Source organism: Panthera leo, chromosome A1 (genome assembly GCF_018350215.1).
Source record: "Panthera leo isolate Ple1 chromosome A1, P.leo_Ple1_pat1.1, whole genome shotgun sequence".
NCBI lineage: Eukaryota > Metazoa > Chordata > Mammalia > Carnivora > Felidae > Panthera > Panthera leo.
In genome coordinates, this window is record NC_056679.1 from 101,306,923 (window position 1) to 101,332,292 (window position 25,370).

At 45.3% G+C, this 25,370-nt stretch overlaps 1 protein-coding gene across 1 annotated transcript in view; it reads left to right on the forward strand.

Moving 5' to 3' along the window:
* PRDM6 (PR/SET domain 6) overlaps positions 1 to 25,370 on the forward strand; it is a 106,493-nt gene that overhangs the window by 60,500 nt on the left and 20,623 nt on the right. The window contains 2 exon segments of the mRNA XM_042933928.1: positions 11,957 to 12,084; positions 15,668 to 15,792. Of these exon segments, the coding sequence (XP_042789862.1) occupies positions 11,957 to 12,084; positions 15,668 to 15,792 (253 nt within the window).

Sequence of the window (25,370 nt, forward strand, 5' to 3'; positions counted from 1 at the left end):
CTGGAAGGAGAGTGAGTTTTCACAGAACTGGGGAGTTGTAGCTCTCCTGAATTGCATGGTGGCTTTGTGTCAGTTTTACTAACAGATTAAGTAATTCTCAGTAAAAGGGCGTTTGCTCTGAAAATAGGGGTTTGTTTCACACATGACATTATTAATTGTTATGTACATTTTTATGAGCCTCACTCGGAGAATTTCTGATGCTTTTAAAGAAAACGCTTTCCATTTCTCCCTGATAGAACAAACGGGAGATGATGGAAAAAAGCCATAAGGGAGTGGCTGGCCTGTGACTCAGGGGGCATTTGTCCTGGTCACTTGTTAGTATAGATTGCATGTCTGGGGGCAAGTCCTTTAACCCTTGTTAGCCCAAGGTTTCTTGTCTGTAAAACGGAGTAATGGTCCATCCCACCTGCGAGGTCCGTTATGAGGATCAAATAAGCTTAGGACAGTATGTTATAAACTAAAGTACCATACAGATGTGTATAATGGAGTCATTCACTGCTGTTCCTTCTTTGTGTTAAGGAGGATGCAGATTCGCTCCTCATTTTTAAAAAAATTTTTTTAATGTTTATTTACATTTGAGAGAGACAGACAGAGTGCGAGTGGGTTAGGGGCAGAGAGAGAGGGAGACCCAGAATCCGAAGCAGGCTCCAGGCTCCAGGCTCCGAGCCATCAGCACAGAGCCCGACGTGGGGCTCAAACTCATGAGCTGTGAGATCATGACCTGAGCCGAAGTTGGTTGCTCAACCGACTGAACCACCCAGGTGCCCGATACTCTCTTCGTGTTTAAAGCATTGCTCAGTGGCCTCTTAAGCTTTGATCTAGCTTGATTTAAAAATCTATGCTCAAAGAGGTCGGGAGCCCACAGTGCCGGGGTTCCTGCTGTCTTCCTCTCGAGACTGGGAGGCAGTGGCCCAAAGCCCTGACTCACAGAGCTCCCTGTCGATCTGATGCTCTAGGCTGCCATCCGTACATGTCCCCTGCTCCTTATCCAGTATGCTTGATTGCTCAGATGGCTCGCCTACCTTGATTGTGTTCAGTGTTCGCAGAGGAACGAGGCGCTCGCTGTACTTTGGGGCCTCCCCTGGCCAAATGATGTCACTGACTTCAGAGGTCAAGCAGTGCTACGTAATAGGTGATGTTCAATGAGGGGGTTTTGGGGTCTCGAAGCCACAGTTAATTAAAATGCATGCAAGGACTGCCTGTTCATTATAAATAGGCTCCAGGTATGTTCTGAAGGCGGTGAGGTACCTGTGTCTTTGGGATGACATTTTTGTAACCCTGCATTAAAACCGAAGGCTGAGTAAGCTTAGGAGATGGGAAATTTAGCACTGAAGAGGTACTTCCTTAGCGTTTTCTGTGTGGTGTTCTCATCCATCCAGCACTTTAAAATACTTTGTTTTATCGTTTAATAGGCTCATCTGGGAGATAAAACTAGAATATCTATTCTGGGTTTTTAAAATTAATTTTTTAATGTCTGTTTATTTTTGAGAGAGAGAGGGAGAGCCCGCGCGCCCGCATGAGCAGGGGAGGAGTCGAGAGAGGGAGGCACAGAATGCAAAGTAGGCTCCAGGCCCCCACCTGTCCACACACAGCCTGATGCAGGGCTCGAACCCACGAACCGTGAGATCGTGGCCTGAGCTGAAGTCGGACGCTTAACCAACTGAGCCACCCAGGAGCCCGTAGAATATCTGTTTTATTCATACACCTTGCTTGTGTCGTTTCGGATCTGTTTCTTCTCTCTTTCTGTCTTTCAGCAGAAGTTGATTTCCTGGTCTGTGTAAAGACTCGCATAAGGTGCCTGTGGGTAAATTTAAAAAGCAATTACAGTGTATTCCTGCCCCCCCGTGAGCTTACAGGCTGGTCAACCCTAGCAGCAATGAGTCTGCTTACATTATACATACTATGTTTTGGTCAGGGGCCACCATCTGGTTGGTTGGTTATATTTCGGCTGAGGTTTCTTAATTAATTATAGTGATGGCCTAAGGATAGCAGATGTTCTTATACTGAGTGCCCAGCTCTGGTTTAAGAACTTCACATACACCGGCCCATTTGATTTTTATATTCGCCTGTATTTTTTTTAAGTTTATTTATTTATTTTGAGAGACAGCATGAGCGTGCGTGGGGGAGGGGCAGAGAACAAGAGAATCCCACGCAGGCTTCTTGATGTCAGCCTGACGTGGGGCTTGATCCCACAAATTGTGGGATCGTAATATGAGGTGAAACCAAGAGTCAGACACTTAGCCAACTGAGCCACCCAGGTGCCCCTATATTAGCCCTTTGATGTAGGGACTATCATAAGCACCATTTTTTCAAAGAAGGTCTCAGCATCTTCAAGAGGTTAAGTCACTGCCTAACGTCACTTGGTTACTCAAGGGGGAGCCAGGCTTACAACTCCACATGCCTTCCCCAGTTGTCTTAACCAGAGTGACTCCTGGGGCATGTTTTCCCTGGTAATACTTAAGAAAGTCTCCCTAACAACCATACTGTTGAAAGTGAGTTTTGATTTAGCAGCAGAGGTATTCTGGTTTGTAAGTGTTCACGGTCAAAACAGTGAAGAATTATTCTTTGTGGCATTAGTTGTGTTAGCTCTCCCTGAGCCACAAAATATTTGCTCCCTGTCCCTCCTGACCCAGAGGAATCCCACAGTAAAACGTTATTATGCATCTTGGCAAACAATATATTTTTTCAATTGAGGTTCCCAAATCCCTAATACACTTGCTTATTGAAACCTTGCTTTTCTGAATTTTACAGAAAGAGGGGGCCAGATGAAGGCACTGTGGAGAACAGGCAGAGAAGATAAGAGAAACCATCTTTTTTTTTTTATGTGTATTTATTTTTGAGACAGAGACAGAGCATGAATGGGAGGAGGGGCACAGAGCAAGGGAGGCACAGAATTCGAAAGAGCTTCCAGGCTCTGAGCTGTCAGCACAGAACCCGACGCAGGGCTCAAACTCAAAGACCGTGAGATCGTGACCTGAGCTGAAGTCGGACGCTCAACCAACTGAGCCACTCAGGCACCACAAGAGAAACTGTCTTTGTCTCTCTTCTTCCCTGCGTCCTCCGTGTGCTTAGGTTTTCAGATCTAAACCGAAAACCCCCCAGAGACCACTTCTTGGCTCTTGTTGTAACAGCTGTTGATTACATTTTAATAATCACGTGCAATTTGTCTTTGCATTTCATAGAATTGGAAGAAGTTAGGTTCAAGGAGGATGTCATATTTTCTTTTAAAAAGCCCTGGTGGATAGTGTTTGGAATGGAGTTTAATTGCATTTAGCGGTGATTTTTTTCCCTCAGGCTTCGAGTAAAAGCTAAGATCTTTAGGAAGCCACAGAATTATTGTGAAAATTCATTTCAGTTCATTGCAGCGTGTTTTGAGGTCCTCCTCAGGGCACGTGCCAGGCCCTGTGTTAGACGTTTGGGCATAAAATATGCTCCGTCACGTCAGCCACCCGGTAAAGACTGAAAGTGGCTGGCATTTCAGCGCACAACCAAATGCTGGTGTCTGGGGCCTGGGCACAGGGACAGGCCAAGGTGTGGAAATGAAAGAGGGGAGCCAGAGATGTCTCCCTGCTCACTGAAAATTGGCTAATCATTTTCCTATAAAACCTTGGGATCTTTTTTTTTTTCTTTCCATGCCAGAGTTCAAGGACCCAGGTTCTGGAAGGAACAGATTAGTATTTATGCTATTATAATGCATGGTCCTTTGGTCTGCAGTCACTGGCTCTTTTCAGGGTACTTGGAACGGTGGATGAGGTGACCCAGGCATGGCATCTCCCAGTGGGAAAGCAGAGGTGTGGAGGCTGGAAGAAGACCTGGAGATGAGACCTCCATTTGCCACTGACTAGTAGTCTCGCTTTGTCTAAGCCACTAACTTTTGGAGCCCCCATTTTCTTAGGTCAAACCTGATCAGTTTGGAACAGATGGTCTCTGAGGTCCCTTCCAAATCTGATTCTCCTGGGCTTTAAATTTAACCAAGGTACTCAGCGTCCTACCAGAAGAATGGGTGACCGAAATCTTCACGGAGGTCTGTCCACCGGAGAAAGTGCTCTGCCTGTGGTGTTTTTACAGATAGGTCCCCCCAGTTCACTGCGAGCCCTTGGTGATGTCCCAGCAGCCGCCTCCAAGAGCAGAGGTGAGGTTAGGTGAGCTGGCTGGGTGCTTTCTGGTGGACTTTCTTTTTATCTGTTTTTATAGTGAAATTACTTTTATAACTTCTTTGACTTCAAGGGGGTCCTTTGGTTAAAAAGATCATTGAAAGCCTCTGCTGGTAAAAATTAAAGAAATGAACCCAGCTCTCTCACTCCCTGGGAAACTACAGCACAGATCGCTTTGGATCGCAATCAGATGGGCTTCTGGGCAGCATAGGCGTAATGAATGTTTGCCGTGTTTCCAGGTTATCAGTTCAAAAGGGTTTCCTTCAGGGTGCCCCCAGCTGTCACAGACTGATTTTTAGTCGTACCAATAATTCCTTTAGGGCTGGGATTACAGACTGAAATGCTTCATGAGGCCAAGCTGATAAGTAAATTACTGAAGTTGGGAGCATGTAAGACAATAGGGAGTGGTGCAGAACCACAGGGCTGGCCTAAAGGGGGTGATCTTTTCTCCGCCTCAGTGGATTATTGCCAGAGAGTGGGGACTCACCTTCTGATTTTACTTTTTGAGAACAGTTGGAAATTTCCAAGTTTTTAAAACACGGTGGAAGAAAAACCAAGTTGGCCACGTGCCCAAGTCCAGCCCAAGAGCCTGCTGGGTTTGCAACGCTTGCTTCAGAGAAACTGATGGCTCAGAGCCACCGATATGTACGAATTACTGTCATTCAGAAGGAGGTTTTACTGCTTTTTATAAATTAAAAATGAGCCCAACTTACTTGCTTCCTTACATTGTTTCTATGATGATGATTATCATTAAATGTAAATTGGCAACACTCGTAAATGACAGAGCCGTGGACAAACCACTCAGGATTAGGATGTATAACACAACCTGGGTGGATTTTTTTAAAAATTTTTTAAGCTTATTTATGTGTTTTGATAGAGCACGAGTGGGGGAGGGACGGGGGGGGGGGGGGGGTGGTGCAGAAATTCCAAGCAGGCTCTGTGCTGTCAGCTTGAACTCACGAACCGGGAGATCATGAACGTGGATGTATTTTTTATTGCTCTTGTTGTCCTTTAAAGTAGACTCTTCTTGGGGTGCCTGGGTGGCTCAGTCGGTTGGGCGTCCGACTTCGGCTCAGGTCACGATCTCGCGGTCCGTGAGTTCGAGCCCCGCTTCGGGCTCTGGGCTGATGGCTCGGAGCCTGGAGCCTGCTTCTGATTCTGTGTCTCCCTCTCTCTCTGCCCCTCCCCCGTTCATGCTGTGTCTCTCTCTGTCTCAAAAATAAATAAACGTTAAAAAAAAAAAAATTTAAAGTAGACTCTTCTTCTAGGACCCTAAAGTCATGGGAGACCGTGGTGCTTCCTGGTATCCAGGATTGAAATAAATACACACCTTTCACACGGTGGTTTTCATTTGATGTCATGTGTGGTTTGTAATAAGCAAGAACGTGTGGTCATTCTTTCCACCATGTGTGGCATCCGAGTAAATATTACTGGATTGAAAACTGCAAAAATCCCCTTAAAAAGGTAAGAATTAGCGTTCACCCTTGCTTATCTCTCCAGTTGCATTGATAAAAGAGAAAAGAGAAAGCACAGACCAAAAATAATGGTTTTAAAATAGCAACACCAAGGATCACAGAAGAAATCAGGGGCTGTTGACATAGTCGTACATACTCCAAACATTTTCCTAGGAAGATAACACAGATAACGTTTTAACCTTGGGTAATATAGTCAGCTTCTCTATTTTAACAACACATGCAAACACCCAACTACAAAGCAATGAATGCCTAGGTTTTCATTTATTTTTCTCTCTCTGATTTTTTGGAAAAGAATCAGAAAAGCATAAAGTATAATATAGAAATGCCAGTATGTGGGCCAGCCAAAAAGTAAGTGTTAAGATTTTGCCATATTGGCTTCAGATTTTTTTTTTTTTAAGAAAAATGAAACTTTTCAGGTAAATTCCCCTTATTTTACCTCCATTCCTTTTTCCCCAAGGCCAGTGCTCTCATAAAGTTATCAGGAACCCCTCCGGTGAACCTTTTCAGAATTTTACTGTATGTATCTTTAGCTCTCACTACTTGTATATTGCGGTATATGCTTTCATAAAGTATGCTACTGAGTGTTGTATATTTTGAAATGTTAACAAACAGTATCATGTGTATCAATCTGCAGCCTGTTTTTCCTCAATCTTTCTTTGTTACTGTTTTTTATCTTATATTTATTTATGAAAAAGAGAGACAGAGTGGGAGCAGGGGAGGAGCAGAGAGAGAGGGAGACACAGAATCCAAAGCAGGCTCCAGGCTGTGAGCTATCAGCACAGAGCCCCATGTGGGGCTCGAACTCATGAACTGCAAGATCATGACCTGAGCTGAAGTCAGACACTTAGCCAACTGAGCCACCCAGGTGCCTCTGTATTTTTATTAGAGAGAGAGAGAGAGAGAGACAGACTCAGAGAGAGAGACTCAGAGAGACTCTAAAGCAGGGTCAATGTCCAGTGCAGAACCCGATGCAGGACTTGATCCTACAATCCCTGGGATCATGACCTGATCCAAACTCAAGACTTGGGCACTCAACTGACTGAGCCACCCAGGTGCCCCTCAACTCTCTGTTTTTGATATTTATCCATATCAACTAGATCTGAATGCAAACATATCTAATTCATTTCCTTTAAGTGTTTTGTACTATTTTATTGGGTAATTAAAGCACAGTTTGTTTTTCTGATAAAGGGTATTTCCATTATTTCTCATTATTTACTATTACAAACAGTGCTACAGTGAATGCCCTTGGACTTGTCTCCTGGGGCACTGGGATTTCAGTGGGGTAATTTCCTAGTGTGATATTGCTGAGTCATAGGATTTACACATCATCAACTTTATTTCAATATTGCCAGAGTGTTTTCCAATATGACTGTACTGTCTTACACTCATTTTCAGCAAAGCTGGAGCTACCTTTCTAAAACCAATATGCCAGATATACACTTGGTATAGTTTGGAGAGTTTTCTACTTGAAAATTTTACTTCAATTCCCACCAAGTATCCTGTGTGTGTGTGTGTGTGTGTTTTACATGTATTTCCTCCACTTCCACACGGTTACTGGTTTGACTTCCTTAGAACAGAGCATGAGGCACCTGGCTGGCTTAGTCCGTTGAGCATCTGACTTTGGCTCAGGTCGTGATCTCTCAGTTCGTGGGTTCGAGCCCCATGGGTTCGAGCCCCATGGCAGGCTCTCTGCTGACAGCTCAGAGCCTGGAGCCTGTTTTACATTCTGTGTCTCCCTCTCTCTCTCTGTCTTCTTCCCCTGCACATGCTCTGTCAATCTCAATCTCTCTCTCTCTCTCTCTCTCTCTCTCTCTCTCTCTCAAAACAATAAAAATAAGTGTTAAAAAGAACAGAGCAAACATTAAAACTTTGGTTATTCATACTCATTCAGAATAATGTGCATAGGTTAAAGCAAAACTATGCTTCATTGGGGCACCTGGGTGGCTCAGTTAAGCATCTCACTTCAGCTCAGATCATGATCTCAGGGTTCATGGGTTCGAGCCCTGCATCGGGCTCTGTGCTGACAGCTCTGAGCCTGGAGCCTGCTTCGGATTCTGTGTCTCCCTTTGTTTCTGGCCTTTCCCCACTCATGCTCTGTCTCTTTGTCTCTCCAAAATGAATAAACGTTAAAAAAAAAAACAAAACACTCTGCTTTATTCAAGTGTTCTTCCAGAATGAGTCTTTCCCTTAATATAAATTTCACTCTCTTAACTTCATTCTCACTATTGGAATGAACAGAATTTGTGACCTTGTTGACATTTTCATAGATCTTGAGAGGATTGTCTAAACACTTTATGCATGGTTTCTTTTGAAAGGACATGAAAACAAAATAAATGTCGGTATCAGCATTAATTGATATCCTTAAATTCCTTAAGTTTTTTTTTTAGACCTACAAGTATCTAAATTTTCATTTTACTGTCCCACAAATATAGATGTTAATGCAATGTCCAAGAACACCTTCTTGAACTTGGAATTGTTGCTCTAGCTTGAAACTTGTTGAAACATTTCTTCACTTCTAGTTCCTTCTGCCTTTTTTTCTTTTGATTTAACTTTATTTTTTATTTGTTAAAATTTACTTCCAAATTAGTATATAGTGAAGCAATGATTTCAGTAGATTCCTTAATGCCTTTTACCCATTTAGCCCATTCCCCCCTTCCACAACCCCTCCAGCCAGCCTCAGTTTGTTCTCCATATTTATGAGTCTCTTTTGTTTTGTCCCCCTCCCTGTTTTTATATTATTTTTGTTTTTAGTTCCTTCTGTCTTGGAAAAAGAAAGTTGGGCCCTGCCTGATACAGTAGATGGATATAGGCTCACTGTCCTTGTATAGTTTGGTTACATGCAGAATTTTGCACATAGTTCGTCCTTTAAACAACAAGAACAACAACAACAAAAAACACCTGAGCTCTTAAATGGAAACAAAGTTGAACTGATGATGGATGGTGATGATAGGGCCCAAGTGAGTACCTAGGGCTTTTCTTAGTTCCTGCTCAGTGCTCACATTTGGGTATCTTCGTTTTCCCGCTTGGATTCCCCTTCTACTCGAGGAATGAACAGAAATAGGTGTCAGTGCCTTCTGGCCCATTGTTTCTTGTTCTAGAAACACTGAGTTTAAATGTGAACTCTTGGGGGGGGGGGGGGCGGCGCCTGGGTGGCTCAGTCAGTTAAGCATCTGACTTGAGTTCGGCTCAGGTCATGATCTCACAGTTGGTTTCTTTGAGCCCCGCATTGGACTCTCCGCTGACAGTGTGGAGCCTGCTTGGAGATTCTCTCTCTCCCTGCCCCTTCCCCCCTCAAAACAAAGACTTTTTTAAAAACCTTACAAAAAAAAAAAAAAAAAGATAAATGTTCACATTTAACATCACAGACCAGAAGGGGTCCAGGATGATCTTGAGCCAAGTATACAGGCATACGTTTTCGGCCCCTCTAAAAACTTTGTTTGGGGACCACGAACCAGGATGAGGAGGCACTGGTCTTCTTATGATGAGCCCCCTTGAGGAAAAGCCACGTGCTGTGAATATATGTTGTTATGATGTGACATAGTTATGACATTTATTTTGGGGGGACTTAGGTGAAACAGATGGTGTCACTGAGGACTGTGGTATAGTGCACGAGGAAGGTGACTCGGGGTGATGATGGTGACGGTGGAGAGAGAGAGAGACCATTCTTGGAAAGCATGTAGGAGGCAAGTTCAACTCCGTTGGGTGATGGCTTGGCACTGGGGGCCGAGGGAGAGAACAACATCAAGGTCGAATGAGTTTCCTCAACTCTGGGGGCACAGCTATGGGACCTAACAAAGTACCTGCGATTTTCGTCACTTTTCCATTTGAATTAGCGTAAAGTCAGTATTAGCAGAAGCTGGGGAGGCACAGCCTCATGTCATATGCTACGTTGTGTGATGTTGGGAAAAAGCCTGACAAATAGCCACCTACTTTTCCCCTCAAGGCAAGTAGCAGTTCCAATCAAGCAGGCAAAAATGATAGGATTCCTGTAGTCACACTATATTTAACTTGGGGGGATTTTTGCTAAAACGAGAGTATAGGGAGAAACCTTTTTATACCCATTTTCAAGACTGACTGGCTTGTGCCTGGTGTTCAGATGAGCCAGCGTCCAAGGTGGCACCCATTACATATAAATACTAGAGTTTCATGTGCTGCTGATGAAATGGGCTAGAAGCACCAAGGAGAATTGTCCTCCTCAAAACGCTTCATAATTGTTTTCACTCGCAGCTCTCAAGGGAAGTTTGTTCATGGGGGAAAGGATAAGGCAGAGGGGCTGGGTCGTCAACATTTCTGGCTCCATTTTAGGTAAACATTCGTGTCTGAGGAACTAATGGCTTTGTTCAGCGTCCCACGGGTTGTCAACAGCAGAGTCACGGTTGAGACTTTGCATCTCGGAACCAGTTTCCTAAAAAGGAAAGCAGAAACCACCGCCACATAATACAGTGGGATCTAACCTAAATGCAGTCTGTCTTTAGGTGGTTCAGGGAGCAGATACATCTACCTCATGAAATGATTCCATTCCCTTACCCTCATCTTCAAACTAGGAATTGCAAGAAGTCATTAATCTTAAATATAATATAATCCAGGAGTCTCTTTATTCTTCTCAGGCAACATTGATTATCAGTTGCGATCGCCCCGCCCTACCCAAAGCTTCTCCAGCAGTTGCCTCCATCAGATTGATGTCTTGTCTTTGAGGGGTGGGGGAGTTAGTGGAGAGGTTGGGGGTGGAGACAAATGAGCAAAAACAACAACAGCAACAAAACCCAAAAACCAAAAAAAACAAGTCATCTGTTTTAAAATGACTAGAGATAATAAAAGAAACTGTCATCACTAAGCCCTTTGGCCCCCAGCACAGAAATGCTGAGCTAAATTAATCTGAATCACTGTACTAATTTTAGTGTCTCATGTAACCAGTGAGGCTCTCTGTAAGACTTGTTCTCCATGTGTGTTTGGAAGAGAGCAGTGGAAAAGGCTGATGAGAGGGTAAGCGACATGACTTCCAGGATGCTGTGGGCAACACTTCAGCAGTTATCAGGATCCCATCACTGTTGTATTTGAAAAGGACCAGTCGCATCATGGTTCCTTCTGAGAACTGCACCCCTTGCTTCCCAGATGCCCCCTAGGACTGGGATTCCCTTCTGGAATGGCTGTATGTATGTAAGCCCCCAACCTCACACCCCTCGAGAGACCACATCCTCCAAGCTCCCCAGGGCTCACCTGGTTTCTGGAAGTGGGAGCTGATGACCTCTGTGGTTGGCTCAGACTCTGCCTGTGCTGGGTTGGGTAGTGTTACGCATGAGACTTTGTGCTCCATTGTCCTTGCCTGGTTTGAAACAAATTTCATTTCCTTGTATGTGATCTTTAAGAAAAATTTTTTTAATGTTTATTTTTTGAGAGAGTGTGCGCAAGCGAGGGGGGGTGGAGAGAGAGAGGGGAACAGAGGATCTCAAGCAGGCTCTGTGTTAACAGCAGACATCCTGATGTGGGGCTCGAACTCACGAGCTACATAAGATCATGACCTAAGCCGAAGTTGGACGCTTAATCGACTAAACGGCCCAGGCCCCCCTCCTTGAATGTGATCTTGAAAGAAGAGTTGCTTAGAATGATCTCAAGCAGTCATTAGTAGACCAACCTCAGTTAAGACATTTACAATCCCTAAGAAATAGTCATTCTCTGCCCCCCCCCCCTTTCTCTTCTTGAGGGTCTCTCTTTTTTGATGGCTGCCCTAATAGTTTCAGGTGCTGACAACAGCAGTCCCATATTCTCTGCGAGGTGAGAGTCCTTTTATTTCATCTGAATGAGAGCTTGTTGTGTTTTGTTTTAACCAGTTCTCTGCACGTCTATAACATTCCACCTGCTTTCTTCCCTGGGGTCGCCCAGCTCGTCTAACAGACGGTTACTGCGTCCCGAATGCCTTCGAACAGTTACGTGTTTGAGCCCGGGGGCCTCCCGTGTGGATGTTCCAGCCATGTCAGTGTGGCCTCTCCCTTCAGCTTGTTTTGTTTATCCGGCAGCTCATTACTTAGGAGTAGCCTGTCAAAATAGGTTAAATATCCTTTGGGAAACATGGTCACTCACATCCTCGAGATACCAGAAATATGTTGAATACAGGGGAAGATCGGCTTGATAAGAAAAACGGGATCGACTTGCATCACCCAAAAATATTTTCCTGCTATTCCGGTTGAGTTTCTGCGAACATCAATAAAGCTCTAGCGAACCTACAGGCCATAAATTTCTGCAGCCGACGCATAAAGACACCAAGGGAAGCAGGGAAAATGATTGCTGATGATTCGTTCTAACTACTTGACCTTCTGACCTCTTCTCTAGATATATGACCAAGATGGAACACTACAGCACTTTATTGATGGTGGGGAACCTAGTAAGTCGAGCTGGATGAGGTATATCCGATGTGCAAGGCACTGCGGAGAACAGAATCTAACAGTAGTTCAGTACAGGTAACGTATGTACCTTGATTTACCACTTCAACGTAGCTGAAGCCCTTTGGCTTGCGTGTACAAATTCAGGCTTGTTGCTGGTTTTAAAACCCTGCAGAGTCCTGCAGAACCCTGTGAGGACTGGCAGAAATTGTTTTCCTAGGTTTTTGGAATCTCCTTGGTTCTTGCAACCACACTATCCCGAGAGTTCAGGAGTAAAGATGCTCCCGGAAGGGCCTCTTTTACTCGGTGCACGTGGTGCAGTTACTTCCACACCACTGCCTGAACATCCACAAGTGCCTGAATGAGCTGGGAAAACTTGCCGATGCGGGGTGATTCCCCCACAGCCGGTGTGTGCCTGCGCGTAGATAGGAGTTCAGAGATGCAGCCCCAGATCCCGTGCACCCTGCCGTCTTTAGGCTTTCTCCCTCGGGAAACAGTGACATTTGCACAGAGACGTGGGAGGCCAAGAACTAACTCTCAGCCTGCTCCAGGCTGCTTTTCCCGAACTCTTCAGCTCAGCAGCCATGGCTGAGCCAGAATAGCCCATCCCGGTCCCTTAAAAGGTGTCAGAGTGTTTGGCTTTGGCCCTTTGACCATTCAAGATACATGTCGGGTGATCAGGCGGTTCCAGAACGTGGAGAAGCCCCCAGTTCCCTGAGAAGTTTGGGCAAAGCCCAAAGGGTAACAGACCCAAAGTGGAGCCAGCCTCATTTTCCAGAATCCCGTTGGGAGGCCTGTGGCTGGGGCAGGGTGGGGGGAAGGTGGGGAGGGGCATGGGAGGGGCAGAAAAGCAAGGTGGATTCCCAGATGCCCTGCCACATCCGCTCAGTGCACCTGTTGGTCAAGCATTTCCACTTAGTGCTAAAGAAGGCTGAAGTGGAGATGGGAACACAAAAACAGATCACAGAGAGGGGGGGAGAAAAACCCTTTCCTCAAAATCCCTCGAAAACATGTGCCGTATAAATATATGACCTCAGTTATAAACAGCCATGTTCCCTTTAGAATCAGAAGCAACTGGTTAGCTTTATTAGGCACCACAGACACATCAAAGCAGAAGGTCCTGTACTCTGCAACTTGGCTTCTTGCCTGTGGCTATTTATTTTCTTTCTCTTTCTTTTTTTTTTTTTTCTTTTTTAGTTTTTAAACATGAAGCTTAAAAAAAAAAAAAAAAAGGGCCTTATACCCCTCGTAGGTGTAAGGCTGCACAAATCTGGCTGGCTCTCCGAAGGTCTCCAGTTCAAAGGGAACATATTTGGGCAGCATGTGACTCACTGCCATGGTTTCCTGGGCAGTTATATTTCATTAAATAATGGTTTCAACGAAACCGTGCATGACGGTATTTGGTTACTTGACTGCAGCCACCTTTCTGTCATGAAGTTTTTATGAAAGCCGGAGCTAGAAAATTAGTAAAGGTTGGGTTTGTCCCTCCAGCAAGAGATAGTCTGGCCGGTTCCGTAATGAGCACCTGGGGAGCTCTTGAGGCAAATTCTGAATTTGGGGGAAACAAGAAACCCCTGAAGAGTAAGGCAGTTACATATCTGTCAGTAGTAAGTGGATTTTACAGCTAGCCTTTCATGATAGTGCTTCACCTTCTAGATCTCTCTGCCGATCTGTTTTCGATTACTTCGGATCTTTCTAAAATGAACTACAAAAACACAATTTAAAAAACTGGCATCCATCACCAGTGACCACGTCCAAGAGTAAGAAAATAGAAAAGTTGGACCCCGAAGAGCCAGCTTAATTTTTATTGTACATGAACGTCCTCTTCACAAAAAGTCAGCTGGTTTAGATTCATTCTGTTATGATTTGTAATATCTAAATGGAATTTTCTTCAAAGCGCCCTTGATTGATTGACCCTTAGCTGAACGTTTTGTTTTTATTTTGAGGCTGACAATAATGTTTGTTGGCGTGTGCTGTGCTTCAACTGCGTTGGGACGCCATGAGGCTATCTTTATGAGTCATCCAACCACAATACTAAATACATGTCAGCAAAGGAAATATTATCTGAAGAGGGAAAAATTCCTTTGATGTGCTTCAACATGCAGAGATTTCTGCGAGTTTTGGAAGCTTTGCCCGCTTGTAAGGAACGGTGTACCCTTACACTTTTTTTTTTTTTTTTTTTTACCCACCCCTCCCTTTCGGCTTACTCTGTGCCTCAGAAGACCACCCATTGCTTGAAAACAGTTCTGTTCTTTCAGCGGCAAAGTGTGTCATTTGGTTTTTAGCACATTCATTTGCCGGGCGCTGTGTTTATATTAAGGGAAGCCAAACCGAGAGATGAAATGTTACAAGGGTGAAGTACAAAGTCGACTCAATTTTTCTCAAGTTAGGAGATGCCGGTGATTTATAGCTCGGCTCCAATTTTGATTTTTTTATGTAGCAGTGGAAAGAATTAATAAAATGCACAGCTCTTGGAGATGCGGAGGGAGGCAGGGTGGCGAGGTCCGCACAACTGGCTGGAGTTTTTGTCAGATATTCATAGAATGTTGGGAAAAACATTCTGCTTAGTTAGCAGTGCCCTCGTGAGACAGAATGGCAGCAAGTAAGGAAAATAACAAGATAAATGAAATTTTTGCAGCTGCAAGTAAAATATTGAGAATCTGCACTTTTTTTTTATTGATCTTTATGATCCTATTGCCAAGAGCCACTTTGTGGTGACAAAATATGTTGACAAGTGCATATCTCACTGCCATGAAAAATGTGGAGAAGGATTTGCCTTATGTCTGCAGTGTTCTACAAGGAGCCAATTGCCCTGCCACGGCCAATTCCTTACAGAAAGGCTAAATTTAAGGCCCACCAACCCTAAACACTTTTATCTTGAACTTGAGGCTAATATTTGTAGCAATTCTTCATCGAGGAAACCAGTCACGGTCTCCTCATTTTTTTTTTTTTCTTAATCCATAGGTTTTTCTTTACCAAAGCTGTTTTAAAAAATGTTTATTTCTTGGTACCTTCACTCTGTCATTTCAGAGGGTAATCTTTCAGCCAGAGTAAAGTGCTCCCTTGTATTTAATGAATTTCCATTCCTTTTCCCCGGAAGAGGGGTTTTCTCTTCTCTTGTGTCAAACTTGAGAAGATAGGCGATGGGGAAGATTTTTACTTTCCTCTGTCCTTAAATCACAAAGCTGCTTAATTTTATTACGGATTTGGGGACTCCCATTGCCAATTTGCAAGAATACGTGTAATGCTTTTCCTTCAAAAAGGAAATCAATAATAATTGATAGATGAAGGTGAGGCACCAATATCTACAATTTGCCGAGAGATGGAATTTTCTCATTAATCTGAGATGGAGTTTTTTGTTGTTGTTGGTTTTTGTTTTTAATGAGCCCCTGGCTTTATGCCAGCCCTTGAGCCCTGTATGTGTCTCTTCAGCCGAGATGTTCTGTGGAGGGACATTGTGGAAATAAGCTGTAAGGGGTTTATTATACCGGGGTAGAGGCTGTAATTGGTTGCTGGGAATGATAAGGTGGGTGCAGATTTTATTGCAAACAAACTGTTTAGATGGAGCCGGGCGGAACTTTTTCGGGGCAATGAAAATGTGGAGGGGGGGGCACCTGAATCCTACCTATTACTAAGCTGGGTTTTCTTTTGTTTTGAATAGGTCGAATATATTCTACCGAGCCTGTATAGATATTCCCAGGGGTACCGAGCTTCTGGTGTGGTACAATGACAGCTATACGTCTTTCTTTGGGATCCCTTTACAATGCATTGCCCAGGATGAAAACTGTAAGAATTTCTTTTAGCTCTGAATTCACATCTCAAAATACTTATTTGAAAGCTAACCATTTAAGAGTGTTGCTTGAGACTCCTGAAATCCAATTCACCCTGATACGTGATGCAAACGTGCACGAGTCTGTTCCATCATTTTCTTCTCCTGCTCCTGTCCTTTGCTTTTTTACAGGGCATCTTATGTAAGCCCGTCCTTTCCTCACCTGTATTTATTGTCAAAGCCATTGTCATAGTTTTAAGTAGTCGCTGGTAGCAGTAATGAGGCAGCTGGTATTTAAAAAAAATTTTTTTTAATGTTTACTTATTTTGAGAGAGAGAATGGAAATGAAAATGAGAATGAGTCAGGCACAGGCAGAGAGAGAAAGGGGGGAGACACAGGATCCGAAGCAGGCTCCAGGCTCTGAGCTGTCAGCACTGAGCCCGACTTGGGGCTCAAACTCACCAACTGGGCAATTGTGACCTGAGCCAAAGTCGGAGGCTTAACCGACTGAGCCACGCAGGTACCCCTGAGGCAACTGGTCTTTATTGAGCACCTACTCTGTGTCTGGTACTGTGCTTGCCACCGCATGGGGTTACCAGAACAGCACAAGCTGTAACTCCTGCTCTGCAGGGGTACACGATCTTGCCAGAGTCACATCATAGGCAAAAATAAAATAATAAGAAAAGGGTGCTGTCTACTTAGGGGGTCAAAGCCCTCCAGGCAACTGGGGGTGCTAAGTAGTCATTGGAATGAGAAACAGTAGCAAAAATCATAGACATGTGGCTGAGGAATTTGTCTTTGCAAATTTCCTAGTCTGACATGAACTATTTAATTTGTATCTTTATTACCACGGCAGTCATTATCTCTAAAAAAAAAAAAAAAAAAAAAAAAAAAGTCTTATCTAGGCAAACAGGACCTGAGAGCCATTTTTATTAAAACTTTTATTTTTGTTTTTATCAATTCTTTGCAAAATAAGGCGATTTCCAGGATTTGGAATAGAATTAGGTAATGCTGATGCGTTTCAGTGAGAAACACTGGTTTCACTGACACCATTTTAATAAAAGAATGGTGTGGCAATAAAGCCACCAAACTGATAACGGATAATTGCAGTGAACTAATAATTTGTCATTCTGTAACAGAAAAAGGAGCAGAGAGAACAGATCTATTGAAGAAACTTCAGTTTGGAGGAAAAAAAGTGTTATTTTTCCTTCTTTCCCACTTACTTTCTCACACACACACACACACACACACACACAAAGACCCCCCCCCCCCAAAAAAAAAAAAAAAGTTTGTGTTACTCCTGATAAAAATTCTGCTGGTCAGATATTTCTTTTTCATGTTGTCTTTATTTTCTTTGCCAAAAAAAAAAAAAAAAAAAAAGAACTCTCAGGAAGCATATTGCCATCAAATTTCTCTTTCTACTTTAACCCCAAGCCAATCTCCAATCAAAAAATGAATCTTTGGACCTATAGTACATTCCTCTTACTTCCCAAGTTTCCATTGGAAAGTTTCTTTTCTGCAGTGATACTTGGGTTTGAAGGAGTGTCTGTTTTTGTAGGAGAAAAATCTCAGTGTTGGACATGGAGTGTGTGGTTGGTGTTTGAGGCAGAAATGGACAGGACACCAGAACGTTCTGTCTTCTCAGGACGGCTCCATGCCCCTGCTCCCCCAGACTAGACCGAAGTCCATGTACAGAGAAACACCAGTTTCCGGCCCTCTAGCCTGCTGACATGGGCCTGTCCTGTGAACCTTGACGTAACCTCACCTTCTGAAGTGTGGAATTTGATCCAAAAGCCTTCCAGAAATCCTGTAAGGTCTGCTGTTCGCTCCTTTACCACAGCCTGCTACAGACTCTGAAGATGTTATTGTGGTGTGTGTGTTGAGAAAGGTGTGAAAATAAGCTTATTGAAGCCTAGAGTTCTCAGGTACCTAGGCACATAGTCCAAGGATGTGTTCATTCATTGCGCAGATGCTCATTGAACACCCGTAGTGAGCTAGTGTCTTCGTAGGCGCTGCAAATGCAGCAGCCAAAAAGCAGATGGGAATTCCTGCCCTCAGGGCACTTACATTCTAGTGGAGAGAGACACAAGAATGAATGAATGAATGAATGAATACATGGCTTGTCAGGTGGTACATTTTGTAGAGTGGCCAAAGCAGGAGAAGGGGTGAGGCATGCCAGGAGTTGTGAGTTGTGGTTGGCAGGAGTGAGCGGGGAAGGCCCTCCCTGGAATGTGCCTTTGGGGTGAGATTGGCGAGGGAAGGATCAGCCACGTTTGCTATTTGGGAGACGAATGTTCCGGGCGGCAAGATGAAAAGAGTAAAGGCCCCATGATGGGGATGTTTCTGGCCTGTTGGAAGAGTATCGTGGAGGTTAGCATGGGTGTTGTGGAGGGAGTGAGGTGAGGACGAGTTAACTCAGATGTGGGGTGAGACCGGAGCGGGGACCCTGTGGCGCCCAGGAGGCCCCTGTCGGAAGCCTGGCTTTTCCTCTGTTCGAGGGCCAGGCGAAGGGCGCTATGGCAGAGTTCTGAGCCGAAGAGTGAGATGTTCTGGCTGCAGTGGTAACAAGATTGCGCTGGCCATTGAGTGGAGACCAGACAGTAAGGGCGGAGGGTGGAGCAGGGAATCCAGTTCCAGGCTCCTGCAGGACTCCAGGGGAGACGGGGTGGTAGTCCGGGCTAGTATAGACTTGGTAGAGGTGGTGAGAAGTGGCTGGATTCTGGAAACGTTTTGAAAGTCAAGCCAGGAGTGCCTCCGGACACACTGGATGCTGAGCGAGAGAGAAAGGAGTCCAGGATAACTCTATGGCTTTGGTTTGAGGAACTTGAAGAAAGGAATGGCCAGCTACTGAGTTAGGAGTCAGAAATGGAAAGCACCGTGGAATTACTTCTATTTAAAAAAAAAATAAAAAGCTTATTTATTTATTTTGAGAGAGAGAGAGAGAGAGCGTGTGTTCATGTGCGCAAGCAGGAGGGGGCAGGGGGAGAGAGAGAAAGAGAGAGAGAGAGTGTGTCCCAAGCAGGCTCCACACTGGTAGCATAGAGCCGGACTCGGGGTTCACACGAACACGAGATCATGACCTGAGCCGAAATCAAGAGTTGGCGGCTCAATGAGCTAAGCCGCCCAGACGCCCCTAAGTTTTAAAAAATGGTTTCAGGTTATTTACTTGTTTTGTTGAGAAATAGTACCCATGCACGTGAGGGGGAGCCATGGAATTACTCCCTAGGGAATGCATTTCTTACCCTTGATGTGATTTCTGGGGTGGCAATCACACATTTGCAACATTGCTTGCGCTTGGTGTTGCTGTTACAAGGATGAGACAGATGTAGGGGTTGGGCTGGAGGATTTCGGGATCTTGTGTGCCGTTCACAGCCACCGACAACAGGGATCTGAGAGTGCACCCTCTGGTCTTGAGATTCATTGCCACAGTGTCATCAAAAGGGTACTTTCTGGAAACACCGGATGCTTTGCTTTTTAATCCTTCTGCCTCATAGAGTGCGACCGTGTAAAGCACTCTTGAGGTTGCTGATTAGAGTATTACGTTAACTCCACCGGGAAAGATGTTCAACCACTTATTGAAATCCTTGGAAGACAATGTGGAAAGCTATAGCAGCTTGAAGTATCGCGGATTCGGTAGATAAATGAAGCGGCTCTTTTGGGTGTTGAGTTCCAAGCCCAAAGTGAGGGTGGAGGGAAGCTTCAAGAAAATTAAGTCATTGACTTCAACGCTCACCAGTGACAATCCCCCTTCCCCCTAAGGGTATTATAGGAATTTTATTTCGGTTCCTGTCTCACAGTCATATATCTGTCGTGTGATTGGCCACCCAAGAAACCAGCAGAAAGCTTCATCAGATAGCGCGGGGGAGATATATGACTGTAACTCTAAGATGGATTCCCATTCCGCATGATTCACGGAGAGGGCTGGGAGTGCTTTATAATGAGGCTTCCTTAGTCTGCACAGAGAAAATACTCTGTGTGATTTAAAAGCACAAGTGTGTGAGAGGGCATGGGCAGATAATTTAACAGATAGCCTTCCACAGCCCTGAGTAATTTAAATCATCTCAACTGGATTAGCAATTCTAAGACCATTTTTATCCCACTGAGCGAGCCACAAAATAAATTAGGTACCTTAAAAAGCTTCCAGGGGCGCCTGGGTGGCTCAGTCGGTTGGGCGGCCGACTTCGGCTCAGGTCATGATCTCGCGGTCCGTGAGTTCGAGCCCCACGTCGGGCTCTGTGCTGACAGCTCAGAGCCTGGAGCCTGTTTCAGATTCTATGTCTCCCTCTCTCTCTGACCCTCCCCTGTTCATGCTCTGTCTCTCCCTGTCTCAAAAATAAATAAAAAACATTAGAAAAAAAAAAAAAAAAAAAAGCTTCTTGATACTAGAGACAAAATACCTCCACAGGGCCTCCTTCTAGTGCTCTGCACACACCAATTACTAAATGCCCAACCCCCCCCCCAGATGAATATTGAGAATTTTTTTGCCATTATTTGAAGGGATTAAACGTTTCAGCCAGATTTTTCTTAATGAAGTTGATACATGGCCCAAGACATTCAAGGGAAATATGATTTTAGTTAGCAAATAATACTTATTAAGCCCTTTCATTTATTAAAATATCGTTTTCTTCCCATGGTTCTTTCAACAATGAAAGTACACATTTCCTATTGAGCGTGTGCGGTGGGTTCAGGCCTCAGTGACTGCCCCCCTCCAGCGGCAGCTGAGAGGCGGTGGGGGCACACTCAGGTGCCCAGACAAGCCCCCGAAAGCCGCCTTGCTGCTCAAAGAGAAGGCATCATTTGACACAGGCATTTGGGTTCTGGAAGCAATTCCTATGTTATTTTCTTTGTAAAAAACCACGGTTATAAATGTAATAGAGCTCCAAGCAGAGAGCCGCTCCATCCACCCTAGACCTTCCAGAAGAGCCCGAAGGAAAGCCTGTGTCGACAGATTGCATCCGCGAGAAGGAATGAGGCTCCCCAAAGCTTCCAGTGGGGGATTAGCTCCTGCGGAGTGTAAAGACCAGAGTGTATTCATATTCATTTCAGAGGAAGTGGAAAAAAAAAAAAAACCAGGGAATAAATGTTAAACAAGTCTTCCTGCTGCTTTTTCTGCCTTGGCAAGGGAAGCCAAGGTAACAGAATGTGAGAGGCAGTGGCCGAGGCAGTGGGCACACTGCCCCCCTCCGCTCCCCTCTTCCTCTTGATTTTACAGAGCAGAAAACAAAAAGGGGCACCTCCGCCTCATGCCCCTTACCCTGTCACACCACCAAGAGGGAGGCGCTAGGCCCAGGCTCAAGCTTATATCTGGAAACACGGAGGAGTTTCCATTCCAGTTGGGTCCCGCAGGGCCATCTGTGTGCCAAGCCCCATGGGGAGGACTGTGACGAGGTAGAGGAGCTCAGACCCTGTCCTCAAGTCTAGAAAAAAGCACTGGAACACACAGCGTACCAACCAGATACAACACAGGAACCGGGTGACATGGCCACGGCTGTGAGCCTTAGCTCGGGGGGATTGGGCTGGGCATTCGTGAGGTTGGTAGGAGTCCAGGCTCCAGGCCCTTTGAGTACCATGGGCAGCTGGGAGTTGCCTCTTCACTTAAGCCCGGGAACTAGAAGTTCCTGTTCTCTCCCTGACTGAGGACTAGAAAAATACTACCCACAGTCCTGGAAACCAAGGAAACGTCCATCTCAGGCCACTGGTAAAAGCAGTGCCTGGGGTGTCTGGGTAGTTCTGTCAGTTGAGCATCCAACTTCAGCTCAGGCCACGATCCCATGGTTCTTGAATTCGAGCCCTACAACGGACTCACTGCTATCGTTGCAGAGCCTGCTTCGGATCTTCTGTCCCCCTCTCTCTCTCTGCCCCTCCCCTGTTCGTGCACACTCTCTCTCTCTCTCTCTCTCTCTCAAAAACATAAAAACAAGCAAACAATGCCACACTCTAAAAGCCAGCCCTGGCTATGGGATGTTGTGGGGTTGATTTTGTACTGCCTGCCAGGTCTGGAAACCCTGGGCCAACAGAGATTGGTCAAGAACTGGAGAAACCTGTAGGGTGCTAAAGGAAGCAAGGAGAAGTCACCCCCTAGGGATGCCTCGGTACCTGCACAGGACTCCCAACAGAAGGCAGCAGCTGCTGAGAACGCATCTGCAGTGAGAAGTGACAAACAACACAGGGAAACCCACTGTTGTCAGAGATTTGGTCTCTTTGGGTGCTTTGGAATGCTCTGGGGGTACCACCTAGATCCCAACCTTGCTGTTAGATTGAGGCACTCATTCCCCTGGTGGGGGGGAGATGAAGGGGCTGCCGGCCGTCAGAGGAATTTGTCTCCAGGAAGTACCTTCAGCCTAAGAGAGCCACTTTGCCCTTGGTCCTACTCCCCCTCTGTGTAGGCCATGTTCAATGACTGGGCAGTGTGGGTGGAGGCTACTAGGGACTGGTTCCCTTGCCCCAAAACAGGACGCCTGTGAAGGACCTCCATCTCCAGAATTGTCCCGTCTCCTCCCTGGACAGAGTTCTCTTGCCTCACTTCCCTAGAGGTATTGATCCCAGGAGCATTCCTCCGGGAACCTCGTGCACACAAAACTGCAAATCTGCATTTCAGTGCCTTTCCCCGGGGGACCCGATTTAGGTGTTCCGAGATTTGTGTCTCCAGTCCAGACCTCTGTACTGATCCCTGCATTCCTATCTAGTTGTGTGCTCCGTATCTGTCCTGGTATCAGACCGGAGTGCCCAGCGGGGCACATACCACTGAAACCATTCTGCCCCTCCTCTAGTTCAGTAGCTCAGCCCCATTCATCCAGTTCTTTCTAGAAACCTTGGCATCTCACTTTTAGTCACCCTTCTATCTAATCACTTACAAAGCCCTGTTGATTGTATATTCTGGGGTATTTTTAATTTAAGTTTATTTACTTTTGAGAGAGAGAGAAAGAAAACAATCCCAAGCAGTCTCTGCACTGGCAGCAGGGCTCGATCCCATCAACCATGAGATCATGAGCTGAAATCCAGAGTCGGATGCTCAAATGACAGAGCCACCCAGGCGCCCCATGGCTTGCCATTACTCTTATAATGGGTCCCCAGGTCTTTAATATGGTAGCCTATGGACCACATAGAGTCTCCAGAAAGTATTTCCTATGGTTCACGTCCTGTTTTACAAAATCAGAACTCGCGCGTCATTAGACTGGCCATGACCCATTCAGTTTGTTACAGACCCTGCGTCCTCCCTTGAGCTCCTTCTCACCTCAGCCTGTCAGGTAGACCCCGTAGCAGAGCTGCCCATGTTGCATCATCTCACATTGCCTTTTGTTCCCCCTTCCCACCTGTCTGACACCTGTGTGCCTTTTGGGACTCACATTCAAGGTCACTGCCTGAGAGAAGCTGTCCCGCACCCGCCCCCCCCCCCCCCCCAACTTTCCTGGCGCCTCTTCGTCTCTCTCATAGCTTGTGTCACACTTGGAGCACCTGTGTCTTGTAAGTGCTCACGTACATGTCCCCCACCACCCCCCCCCCGCCACGTTTTGTTCTTTTTGTTCCTTCTGAACCTGGGAGAAGCCTTACAGTTAATGGCACAACCTGCACTTAATGGGATTTTAGATTTGACGAAACTGAGAACTTACTTGCAAAAACCTTTTGTTTGATAGCTCTCACTCACTAGAGTGTAAGTGGTCTGAGGACAGGGGTTGGGGCTTGCTTTTCCCCCCGTACCCACGGCACCAGCAGCTCACAAAGTATTGGTGGACTGAATGAATGGACAGAGGGTGGTTGTACGGATCCTGCGTGGGCCCCTCTCACTGTTGTAATTTTCCAGGGTTTGCCAAGTTCGTGTTCTTCCTTGACTCTATACCCTGTAGGGCTTTGCCAGTTTTCCCTCTACCCCCTTAATCTTTGTCTGGTAGAAGGAAGAGATTTTCCCAGCTCACTGTGTCTTCGTGTGGAAACCCCTCATTTTCTAGGCCACTTTAGTTCATCATCTCTGGGCCTTTTGCAGGCGTCTGCAAGGTCTGTCACCTTTCTGGTCATTTTGTTCATACTTTTGGATTGCCATAGCCCATGGGGCTCTAATTTAGGAAGAATAGTCTTCTGTGTCCTTTAAATCCTTCTTTAAAAAAACTGTAATTTGTAGATACCAAGAGTCCTATGAAAGTGTGCAGGAACTCTGTGGGACAGTTTAGAGATCACATATGGTTGCTTTTGTGATAATTATTTCTTCCCGCCATTATTTTCTCCTCTCTCTACGTTATGTGCTCATTTGATTCATTTGTACGGACGATTGAATTGATTCACTCGTACAATAAAGGATCCCTCACCAAAAGTAGAATATAGAGTGTAGAATATAGAGTGTAGTTGCTACTTCTGTCTTGAAAGCGTATTACCTTTGCTTTGAGGTGTCCCAGAGAAGGAAATAATGAGACAGGGCATAATTTGGTTCCAACCATCTTCACTGTTACTGCCTCATATTATCATCATTACCTCTGATCCCAAATATCCTAGATTATTTTACAAACTGGTATACGTTTTTATCACCCTGTTGACATTGACCATTAGAGTTAAATTCATTTGCTTACCCATTCTCGTGCTTAATATAAAGGTGAGGCAACCGTAGCCATTTTTGAAAATCTATGAGGTTATTTTCCAAGACAAGTTAGAAGTCAGAATTCATAATCTATACTTAAAGTATTCTTTATATTAATTTCCCCAGAGTGAAGTTTCTGGCTGGTTACCCTGCTCTCGTGCACACTGATGACATCTTCATTAGACAGTCTTTCCACGGTGTCTTCCTGTTAGTCTGCCATTTCCCAACCTGCAAGAACTTAGTGTTGCCTAGAAATGTGTGTGTTCCCCTGCGCTTTGTCTCTTCTGGATAAGTTATAAACAGGGTACACAAAACGAGTTCTACACTGATCTCTGACAATGCTGCTGTTATTTTTTACTAACAAAGTGCTGGAGCGCCCGGGTGGCTCAGTCGGTTAAGCGTCCGACTTCAGCTCTGGTCATGATCTCGTGGTCTGTGAGTTGGAGCCCTGCGTCGGGCTCTGTGCTGACAGCTCAGAGCCTGGAGCCTGTTTCAGATTCTGTGTCTCCCTCTTTCTCCTCCCCCGCTCGTGCTTGGTCAAAAATAAATAAACGTTAAGAAAAAAACTACTAAAACATTCCTCCTGATTTTGTAGTACCTATTTAAAGAGTAACGTTCAGGACGCCTGGGTGGCTCACTTGGTTAAGCATCTGAGTTTCGATTCAGATCATGATCTCACAGTTCGTGGGATCCAGCCCCACATTGGGATCTGTGCTGACAGCATGACAGCACAGAGCCTGCTTGAGATTCTCTCAGTCTCCATCTCTCTCTGCTCCTTCCCTGCTTTCTCTCTCAATCTCTCTCTCTCTCTCTGTCTCTGTCACACACACACACACACACACACACACAATAGATGAACATTAGGGGTGCCTGGCTAGCTCAGTCAGTTAAACATTTGACTTCGGCTCAGGTCATGATCTTGCGGTCCGTGAGTTCGAGCCCCGTGTTGGGCTCTGTGCTGACAGCTCAGAGCCTGGAGCCTGCTGTGGATTCTGGGTCTCCCCCTCTCTGCCCCTTCCCCGCTCATGC